The 10,768-nt window shown below is 47.6% G+C and overlaps 1 protein-coding gene across 1 annotated transcript in view; it reads right to left on the reverse strand.

The window, feature by feature from the left end:
* Nucleotides 1–1,105: 1,105 nt before the first annotated feature.
* The window catches only part of LOC129830572 (oxysterol-binding protein-related protein 3-like), a 30,218-nt gene continuing 20,555 nt past the window's right edge, over nucleotides 1,106–10,768 (reverse strand). The window contains exons 5-21 of the mRNA XM_055893142.1: nucleotides 10,514–10,690; nucleotides 10,158–10,251; nucleotides 9,907–10,007; nucleotides 8,322–8,414; nucleotides 7,973–8,129; nucleotides 7,680–7,804; nucleotides 7,411–7,521; nucleotides 7,221–7,317; nucleotides 6,858–7,102; nucleotides 6,525–6,662; nucleotides 6,186–6,249; nucleotides 5,925–6,003; nucleotides 5,685–5,829; nucleotides 4,916–5,060; nucleotides 4,637–4,763; nucleotides 4,300–4,422; nucleotides 1,106–2,879 (exon numbers count right to left, since the gene is read on the reverse strand). Of these exons, the coding sequence (XP_055749117.1) occupies nucleotides 2,780–2,879; nucleotides 4,300–4,422; nucleotides 4,637–4,763; nucleotides 4,916–5,060; nucleotides 5,685–5,829; nucleotides 5,925–6,003; nucleotides 6,186–6,249; nucleotides 6,525–6,662; nucleotides 6,858–7,102; nucleotides 7,221–7,317; nucleotides 7,411–7,521; nucleotides 7,680–7,804; nucleotides 7,973–8,129; nucleotides 8,322–8,414; nucleotides 9,907–10,007; nucleotides 10,158–10,251; nucleotides 10,514–10,690 (2,121 nt within the window). The 3' untranslated portion in view covers nucleotides 1,106–2,779. The remainder of the gene's footprint in view (nucleotides 2,880–4,299; nucleotides 4,423–4,636; nucleotides 4,764–4,915; nucleotides 5,061–5,684; nucleotides 5,830–5,924; nucleotides 6,004–6,185; nucleotides 6,250–6,524; nucleotides 6,663–6,857; nucleotides 7,103–7,220; nucleotides 7,318–7,410; nucleotides 7,522–7,679; nucleotides 7,805–7,972; nucleotides 8,130–8,321; nucleotides 8,415–9,906; nucleotides 10,008–10,157; nucleotides 10,252–10,513; nucleotides 10,691–10,768) is intronic.

The following is a 10,768-nucleotide window of genomic DNA, read 5'->3' on the forward strand; positions in this document are numbered from 1 at the left end:
GTTAGAACTCGTGACCCCTCATTAGTAGTAGGCTAGTCAAGGATGCATCAATGCAATATTGGCAGAATGGAGAAAAAGTTAACCTTGAATTTGTAAAATATCCCTCTGGTGGCCAGGGTTGACCTATTTAATAAATGCCATTGGTTGGTGGATATAAAGTCTAAGATCTTTGATAGGCTGCTAAAGAATTTGTTCCAGGAAATAAAAAAAACACTGCTACCTGGTGAGGTTAGCATAGTGCTAACATGTGCAATGTTATCTGATGGGACCAGCTACAATTTAGCAGTCGCTCGCATTCAAGTAAATCAACGATTTGAGCCAGAGAAACCATTTAAATGTAAATGATTGCTTGTGTTAGCAAGTATGGACCCTAAACACTTTGTCTCACACCCACTAAACACAAAAGGGCTCGTTTGAGTGGTAAGGCAACAGACTGTAGACGAAAGCCGGACACTGATGGGGTTTTTCAACAGCAAGGTTCAGCCCAACATGCCGGTGTTGCCATTGTTTCTACGTTTTTCATTGTAATGTCGAAATCAACATGTCTCCAACCCCCATATCACACATTCAGAAACTGTACATGTGTGTACATTATACTATCAACTGGTGAGAGCCTCAAATATCACATTTGTACATATCTACTGTATACATGAATCACAGCAAAGTTAGTTCTGGTTTCAGTCATGTCTTTGGTCACGTTCTCGTGGGTCAAACAAAAACACCCTAATGATTGGTTGGCAATACAGACTCCCACAATGCAGGCGCTGGCTGATTAACTTGCTGAAGGGCAACTGCAGAAACATGCAGTCGACTGAAGTCAAAACTTCATGACTTTTGATCACATGGTTTATCCCCATAATGGAACACACTTTGGAAGGCGGTGACCATCTAAGATGATCCGCTGGAATGCACCCAAACACTTTGGTCGCACCCCCCCCCTCCTCACTAAAACACCCAATCAGAGGCGGCTGGTGGGAGGAGCTATAGGAGGCTCATTGTAATGGAATCAATAGAACGGTCTCAAACACAAACATATGGAAAAGAGGTTTGACTCCGTTCCTATAGCTCCTCCCACCAGCCTCTGCAATCCAACACACACACAGTATAACAGTCTCACTGTTTATTGTTCATCTTCATAGATAGTACTTTACTGATATACAGTATACATCTTATTTTACAGTAATGACTGATCATAACCGGGCAACATACAGGCTTTAACACGCAGTGTTACAAAGTCCCATAAGGCCTTATCTCATACGTACTGTCAGCCAATGGTTGAGGAGTATTAAAACAATCTGGATTGTGATTGGACAGAATCATACTCTTACAGTAGAGTGTTTGACATTTAGAACAAGTTAAATCCCCCTAGATACAACCCTCGACTGTGTCCCACATGACACCCTACTCCATATAAAGTGCACCCTATTCCATAAATAGCACTATATAGATATTAGGTTGCTATTTGGGATGCACACCTCAACACCCCACCAGTGATCTTCTATATAGACCACATTAAGAATGACATAAGTGCGCAGAAGCACCAACCCACCAATAGTGAGTGAGGATTTGCATAATCATCTACAGCAGGTTATTGTGAGTAGAACAGCATTCCATATTAAGGCACTTTGGTGGCTGGACTGCATCCGAACTACAGTGACAGTATAAAATATACATAGAGAAAGTGATAAAATTGAAAGAAGAGAACCCTGTCCCTGGAAAGACTAAAGTCATGACAATTTTTTTTAAAGATGCTTTCTTTTCTTTTAAACAAAGAATCAAGTGAAAACTCTGTATTAGGTTGAAGAGATCGAGCCCTAGTTTAGCTCCACCTACAGACACAGGAAGCTCATTTTTGGTCTTGGTCACCCTGACACTCAGCAGTCCCCAGTCACCGGGTCAGAGCTTTGACTCTAGTGATGTCTCCGAGTCCTGATCTAAGGTCAGTTGTTTCCCTGTATTGGTTAAGGTTTGTTGTGGGCTTGCTTATTGTAGTCCATCGTATCCGATGAGGACTTCCACCTCTGAGTTAACGGTGAATTCTTTAGTGAGTGTAGAGTCCAATCTGAGATCCAAACTTTATTGCAGGTGGGGCATATGTCTGTGTTGGCGGGGGCAGGCATGGTTCTCTCCCTCCGGAGCTCCTCTCCTCCTCTGTACATCGCTCCCGAGCTGACTCCAGGTGGAACGGTCGGCAGCAGCATCCTCTATGTCTGTGGATATGTGTGGGTATGTTGTACTTCTTCAGACACATGTTTAGCTGCCCCCCTGCAGACCACCGGCCAAGATATAGCTGGCCATACAGGATCTTCCACGGCAAGCACTCCCGAGATATTCTAATGACATGCCCAAGCCAGCGCAGTTGGTGTTGGGCGACCATGGCCTCCATACTCTTGCAGTTGGTGTTGGGCGACCATGGCCTCCATACTCTTGCAGTTGGTGTTGGGCGACCATGGCCTCCATACTCTTGCAGTTGGTGTTGGGTGACCATGGCCTCCATACTCTTGCAGTTGGTCTTAACAAGTATTTCTGTACAGGACACGGTTGCACCAGGTGAGTCCCAGGATGCGCTGCAGGCATCTTCTGTGGAATCGCTTGAGCTGCTTGTTGTGGCGACTAAAGTGACCCAGGCTTCACAGCTGTAAAGAAGTGTGGTGATGCAGACGGCTTGATAGACGGCGATTTTGGTGTGGAGGTGGAGATCCCCGTTTTGGAAAATCCTGTGTCTGTTGTGGGCAAGGATAATCTGACCCTAGATCTGTACTCCTGTTGGGTTACAGGGTCACCACAGCACAGGGAAGTCCTCTCTACAGCTGAACCCAGGGTCCTTCCGCTGCTCCCAGTATGTATTAGAGCTCAGCCACGTGTCATCTTTTGATTTCCTGTTAAATAAACAAAAACAGCAGTCACATATATATATAAAACTTAACACATATTCCAAACATACTGCATAACCTGGCTGTAAGTGTACAACCCTAACCCTCAGTACACCTTCAAGTAAAACAGTGAGATCTCATGACTACACAGAACAACTTAACGGTGTTGTTTTGACCAATCAGACACTGAGGGGCTCCATGTTCGGCTGGAATTAAGGCGGTGCTAGTGTCAAACGCACGTTAGGTTTGCAATTTCGTAATTTAAAAACTGTCGCGCCTGCATTTTCCATCCCTAACGCCAAGTTTGGCAATTTACCTGTCTAACATCAGCTCGCTTAATGCCCAAATGGGAGGGGTGGAAATATTTGAGGCGTGTCCTTAAAAACATGATCCAAGTTTCTATTTTCAGGCAGTGCTGATAGGATACTTAAGACCAACCAAAAGCTGGTTTTAGTGGTAACACAGTTGGTTATGATACAGCCTATCCAGCCGTGACACACACTGCCCATTTGAACATGGAACAAGAGTAGCCTAATGTGATTTTGGTGCCTTTATACTTTGTAATTAGAAACCTAAAAAAGGAAATGTTTCCCCCCCCCCATTTAATTGATTTGGTTAAAAACCAAGTATAGCCTCCTCTCCTCTCAATGAAGGCCTTTTTTTGTCCTGCCCAACGCAACCGTGAAGTAGACAAGACTGTTGATAAAGAGTTTGGCTCCTGAGACCGCTGGGAAATAAATCTTAATCACCAAAGCTTTATTCAAACAAGTTGTTGTGTTTAGAATTTGATTCAAATTATTCCTTCTCTTTTTAGGCCTTAGAAATAATGAATTTAAATCTTGCTTATTGTCATGCTCAGATATAATGTAATTTACAGTAGGCCTAGCCCCTATGTCAGTGTGAATGCTATTGAGGCCATGCAGTGACTTAGAACAACGTGGACTGCAAATGGGTTCAAGTTAACGTATTTAGCAAAGATAGGTCTACATTATGTTATTTAGTTTTTGTAAGCCAATTAGATTTACCATTGCATTAGGTTTGTTAAAATGGAGCCCAGAGGGTAATGGAGTGTTATTCACATGACAGACCTGTGACAATGTGGTAAGTTATATAGACAGAGTGGTGCCATTTCGTCAGACCTTTTCTATATTGTATAGCAGTGGTTCCCAACCAGGGGTACTTGGCCTATCCACACGGGGTACGTGAGAAGACTCATGAGACGATAGGCTTACTGGTAAAATGCACGTGAGGGCGTACTTCAGGGGTAAGCGAAAAATGTTGGGAACCACTGTTGTAAAGGATACTGTGCAGTTAAGAATTAAGACAGTCTTGTTCTGTCTTCATGGCTAAATGTGTGAACAATGAACTCCCTTGTCTGCTGGAATCAGACAGAAAGGCAGGCACACACACACACACGGTGGCGTACTTGAAGAAGAGTGGTTTGTGCGTCATGTTGTTCTCCTCCAGGACTTTTCTCCTTTCTCTCTGGAGCAGCTCTATCCTCTGTTTCTGCTCCTCAGCCCCCTCAATGTTCCCTTCTTCCAAACACCTGAGAGAGAGAGAGAGACACACAGAGAAGGAGAGAGAGAGAGACAGAGAAAGAAACACTCGAGTGAAAAGGATCCTATGAGAAGGGTGATATAATACAGGGAAGTATGAGAAAGAAGGAATACTGGATTAGGGAGAGCTAGGAAGAAGACGGAGAGGAGGAAGAGGAGGAAGAAGACGGAGAGAGGAAGAGAGAATCCCGGGGTGTGTCGTACCTCTGGTCGAGACGGAAGCGTGTGTCTGTGGGGGGTAGGAGGGGCTTCAGGGCGGCATCAAGCTCATTCAGCTCCACACCAAACTGAGTGAAGCCATAGTACTGGTCCTGGTTCACAGGCATGGGGTCTACACAAACACAAACACATGACAAAATTCATATTTTTAACTATTTTCAAGGTAAAGATAATAAGCTATAATATTTACGTGGAATGCCACTATATGTTTGTGAATGTGGGTGTGTGAGTTGTGACGGACAGCCCTAAGAGCCAGTCACTCACTTGCTCTCCAGATGCAGATGGCAGAGGGCGTGTCTCCTTGGTACACGCCTTCATGCCATTTGCCAAAGAATGAGTGGATGACACGCCCCCCACTGTCTGTGACCACTCCCTCTATCTTGTTCACAATTGAGCTCCACGATTTCGCCTGTGGATTACATATGCAAAACATGAATAATAAACTAATTAAACTAATGACGCAAAACAAATACAAATGTGATGTTACAAATCGGAAACCCATAAAACACTGTCAATCATGTGATGAATTCTAAATAATACATGAATCCATCCACCACTCATTAGTTACTTTGAAGGTTTCCAGGATAATGGTCACCAGGATGTTGTTCCTCCTGTTCCCCAACAGATGGCACTGTTAAACCTGATAATACCCTCAGAAACCTAGTGTTTTCCCAATTCGGTCCTGGGGACCCTAAGCGGTGTGTTTGAGTTTTTGCCCTAAACCTACACAGCCGATTCAAATGATCAAAGCTTGATGATGAGCTGATCACTTGAATCAGTTGTGTAGTGCTAGGGCAAAAACCAAAAAGGTGCACCCGTTGGTCCCAGGACCGAGTTTAGGAAACACTGGCCCAGGGTTTCATAAGCGTTGGCCAATTTACATTGAATTGCGTTAGGCTGTTTTAAATAACACCCTATATAGTGCACTACTTTTGGTCAGAGTCCTATGGGTAGTAGTGCTCTGTATAAGACATAGGGTGCCTTTTGGGATGCACCCTTCATGTAACTGGGATGGTATAGTCCATCTCCTCACCTTGACGAAGGTCACTGTACACTGGCAGGCGTCACTGCTGGTGTTTTTGATTGACATCTCTCCGTAGTGTTCTAGCCATCGCTGGCCACTCAGGATGTTGTGGATGCAGGACGTCACCTTGTTCCACTCATAGTGGTCCCCAAACCTGAGGATGACAAACAACTGTCACACACCTCGATTTCATATGAAAGCAGCTCTGACGTTCACACGCACACATTCTATCAAATCAAAGAGACTCACCCTGGCAGGGTCACATGAGTGGTTCCCATGGGAACAATCTCCATGGATTTCCCCCAGAACTTATTCTTCCACTGGACATCTGAGAGAGATGGGACAGAGCGATAGACAGGGGACAGAGCGATAGACAGGGGACAGAGCGATAGACAGGGGACAGAGCGATAGACAGGGGTAGTAGGTGAGTGGCGCAGATAACCCTCACAATAACAATCACAAATAGAAGGAAACGGTGGTGATATGTTTACTGAAAACATAGAAGCTCACCTTGCCAGAAAGTGAAGTTGTGAGAGTCACAGTGACACGCTGACACAGGTGGGTGATGGCTCACCTAAGACAGACAGGGTGTTCAACTGGTGAATACATGTGACTGACAATGTTATGAATCTTCAGTCATCATATGCAACGGTTCTGTTCCAAATGGCATCCTTTTCCCTATATAGTGCACTAGTTATGACCAGAGCACTATGGGCCCTGGTTAAATATAGTGCACTAAATGGGAAGAGAGGGTCATTTGGAATGCACTAAATTAATCAGCCCAGTGGTTCTTGGTTTATTGTATGTGAGTGATGTTAACTTGTTCCTGTAGGTTTAGTTCCTGTTTACCTGTTCTGCTATGAACCTGAAGCCCTTGTCAGGTCTGTCACACTCGTAGGTCTCTCCCAGGACGGGGTTAAAGGGTTTACTTCCTGCCCGGTGGTAACTGGAGGCATATGCAGACACTGCAAATGTTGCCACATACACCTGCAGCACAGGATACACACACACAGAGACAGAGACTGTGTTACTTACCATGTGTAGGTAGAGGTTGTGTGTGTGGGTTCCCACAATGCATCATAAGAATCATGGTGTGAGTATGTCCAAATTCTCTTACCATGCATTGCTAGGCATTGTGTGTGTGTGTGTGTGTGTGTGTGTACCTGCATCCTATACCCTCACCATTCTCTGGTACGGGTCCTGTGTGTGGTTCGCTGTATCCAGCAGCTCAGAGTACTCCACCTCCTCACACAGCCTCTGCAGTGTGTTGAGAGGCTCGTTGAGATGAACAGGCATGGCTACCTTGGACAGGTCCTTCCCTATGTTGTTCTTGAGGATGTTCCATAGACTGACACTGCTGCTGCTGGGTTGGGGGGAGGGGAGGGTAGTCCGCCTGCGGGCCACCTGAACACCACTTCCTCCTGAGCCTGCTGAGGGGGGGGGGGGGTGCTTAAAATGGAGGTAGCAAACATTTGCTCACTCGTACAAATTGTATGCTTGTCATAGAAATACTCATATGCTGGCCTAGGCACCCGCACGGCATACCAGAGTCATGTCTCTCACTTCCTCCCTCGTTGCTGTAGCCGGTGTCCATGGAAACACTGTCGCTGACATCACTGATATACGAGTCATCATCAGAAGCCTGGAGACAAACAGAGAAAAAGAGATATGACTGTTCAGATCATTGTTTATCTCCCTAATGGTTAGGGTTGGGTAATCTGACCTTTAGGCTCACCTCATTCTCAGAGGAGCTGGAGGTCAGCTGGTACTCCTGAGCGTCAAAGAACTCCGACATGGACTCATTGGACGCCTGGTGGACAAGTTGACGGGATCCATCTGGGAGACCCTGATTGGTAGAAGAGGTTGATTGGCAGCAGAGGTTCAGATCAGTCCCAATGTCATGTTTGGTATGTAAACAATCTTCTGAAATCAACTTGACATGTGCAGTATTGTGGAACACAGCACATGCACACACACTCACTCTCTCTCACACACCCAACTCACCGAGCCATAGCCGGTCTTGAGGCCCATGACCTGCGCTGGAGGAGGGGCCTTCAGGTCAATAGCATGCCTCACTCTGTCTCTCTCTGCTGATAGAGAACTATAGGCTGACCGCAGAGTGGAGTGAACTACAGACACACATAGCGCAGGAAACACACACACACACACACACACACACACACAGAGTGCGGGAGACACACACAGAGCGAGAATAAAAAGTGTGTTTTAACGATCATACCAAGCCTTTAAAATACCTATACTTGACCCAGTGGGCCGACCTGAAACCAGGGACTCACTGTTGTTCGCCAGCCTGCAGAAGTCTTCCTGGAGGCGGTTGGCATCAGTAGGTGAGTCTGGGGTTTCCAGGAAGGAGGTGTTGGCTTCAGCAGTAGAGAGGTTTGGGTGGGAGGTATGGAGATGAGGAGAGGCAGGCGGTGAGCCACAGCCAGGAACCTGGTGGAAGGAGAGATCTCAGGGTTAAAGAGAACTACAGGTGGGGGATGTATTGGGTGTCACACAGAACTATTCTTGTAGTAGTCTTTAGTCAATGCAACACTATCAAGTGGCTGTAGGATTTAGCACAGGTAAAAGTTGACATGGAATGGTAGCAGCTGTTGCTTTGAGAGAACGTAAAACAGTGTGTACCTGTAGCGTGGCCGGGGCATCTTTGGTGTAATTCTTTGAACGCCACTTCCTGGGACCCCTCTTCTCCTTCTTGGGAATGTCATATGTTGAGGCCTGGTGTCCCAGTGGAAGTGGAGAGGTTAGGGTTAAAGTCTAGGGGTTGTGTGCATACCTACCGTGTACTCATAGCAGGGTCAGAGTAAGTGTAGTGAAGGTTAAAGGGGCTGAGTACAGTATGTGTACTAGGTCAAGGTTAGGATCGAGGTTAAAGGGCAAAGGTTGTGTTACCATGAGGCTGATGGCGGGGCAGAGGAAGGGTCGTGTTACCATGAGGCTGATGGCGGGGCAGAGGAAGGGTCGTGTTACCATGAGGCTGATGGCGGGGGCAGAGGAAAGGTCGTGTTACCATGAGGCTGATGGCGGGGGCAGAGGAAAGGTCGTGTTACCATGAGGCTGATGGCGGGGGCAGAGGAAAGGTCGTGTTACCATGAGGCTGATGGCGGGGGCAGAGGAAAGGTCGTGTTACCATGAGGCTGATGGCGGGGGCAGAGGAAAGGTCGTGTTACCATGAGGCTGATGGCGGGGGCAGAGGAAAGGTCGTGTTACCATGAGGCTGATGGCGGGGGCAGAGGAAAGGTCGTGTTACCATGAGGCTGATGGCGGGGGCAGAGGAAAGGTCGTGTTACCATGAGGCTGATGGCGGGGGCAGAGGAAAGGTCGTGTTACCATGAGGCTGATGGCGGGGGCAGAGGAAAGGTCGTGTTACCATGAGGCTGATGGCGGGGGCAGAGGAAAGGTCGTGTTACCATGAGGCTGATGGCGGGGTCAGAGGAAAGGTCGTGTTACCATGAGGCTGATGGCGGGGGCAGAGGAAAGGTCGTGTTACCATGAGGCTGATGGCGGGGGCAGAGGAAAGGTCGTGTTACCATGAGGCTGATGGCGGGGGCAGAGGAAAGGTCGTGTTACCATGAGGCTGATGGCGGGGGCAGAGGAAAGGTCGTGTTACCATGAGGCTGATGGCGGGGGCAGAGGAAAGGTCGTGTTACCATGAGGCTGATGGCGGGGGCAGAGGAAAGGTCGTGTTACCATGAGGCTGATGGCGGGGGCAGAGGAAAGGTCGTGTTACCATGAGGCTGATGGCGGGGGCAGAGGAAAGGTCGTGTTACCATGAGGCTGATGGCGGGGGCAGAGGAAAGGTCGTGTTACCATGAGGCTGATGGCGGGGGCAGAGGAAAGGTCGTGTTACCATGAGGCTGATGGCGGGGGCAGAGGAACGGTCGTGTTACCATGAGGCTGATGGCGGGGGCAGAGGAAAGGTTGTGTTACCATGAGGCTGATGGCGGGGGCAGAGGAAAGGTCGTGTTACCATGAGGCTGATGGCGGGGGCAGAGGAAAGGTCGTGTTACCATGAGGCTGATGGCGGGGGCAGAGGAAAGGTCGTGTTACCATGAGGCTGATGGCGGGGGCAGAGGAAAGGTCGTGTTACCATGAGGCTGATGGCGGGGGCAGAGGAAAGGTCGTGTTACCATGAGGCTGATGGCGGGGGCAGAGGAAAGGTCGTGTTACCATGAGGCTGATGGCGGGGGCAGAGGAAAGGTTGTGTTACCATGAGGCTGATGGCAGGGGCAGATGAAGTGCGGTGGAAAACCTCCATACTCTTCAGCAGCAGGTTGAGTTCCAACAGGTAAGACTCACAGTCCTCCAAGTCTGCCAGAACAATGAGGGATATGAATTAGAGAAGGTGAGAGACATTAATTAGAGAAGGTGAGAGCGAGTCGATACAGATAACTTAAGTAAGGTGAGATCCATCAGGAAAGGTATGACGACTCAGACAGGTGAGATGTTTGATCTCCCTACCTCTGCAACACCTGTCCATGTCTTCTGAGGAGTGAAGCCAGGCACTGACCTTCGCCTGCTGGACTACTGACGCCTGCTTAGCCAGACTGGAGTGCTGCTGAGAAAGAGAGAGCAGGGGAGGGAGACAGCGAGAGGAAGGGTGAGAGACAATGAATTGAATATGCATAGACATACAGTGATTCATATAAAATACATTATACAGTACAATGATGAAATTATGATTGGTCAGTCAAGAAGCGTCAGTAAGAGTTTGCTCTTAGACGTAGATCTAGGGTCAGCTTACCATCTCCAAAATTCAAACCATTAGGGGGAAAGCACAAAATGTATCATATATCCCTGTCTAAAGACAAGCGTACCCGTCTCATGGAGTCGTTGAGGTCAGGCGAGAGGTGTGAGGAGGGGTGAAACAGGTGCCTCTCGTGGGGGTACATGGTGATCTCGTTCTGACGGAAGACACGGTGATGTCGTAGCTTCGACACCCAATCATCAAACAACTCCTGTGACTTCACTTCCTGAGACTTCTCAGACTTCACCTATTGGACAGCGAGATGTGATGTCATTTAAAGAGAGAGAGAGAGAGAGAGAGAGAGAGAGAGAGAGAGAGAGAGAGA

The sequence above is a fragment of the Salvelinus fontinalis genome, chromosome 32 (genome assembly GCF_029448725.1).
Source record: "Salvelinus fontinalis isolate EN_2023a chromosome 32, ASM2944872v1, whole genome shotgun sequence".
Taxonomy (NCBI): domain Eukaryota; kingdom Metazoa; phylum Chordata; class Actinopteri; order Salmoniformes; family Salmonidae; genus Salvelinus; species Salvelinus fontinalis.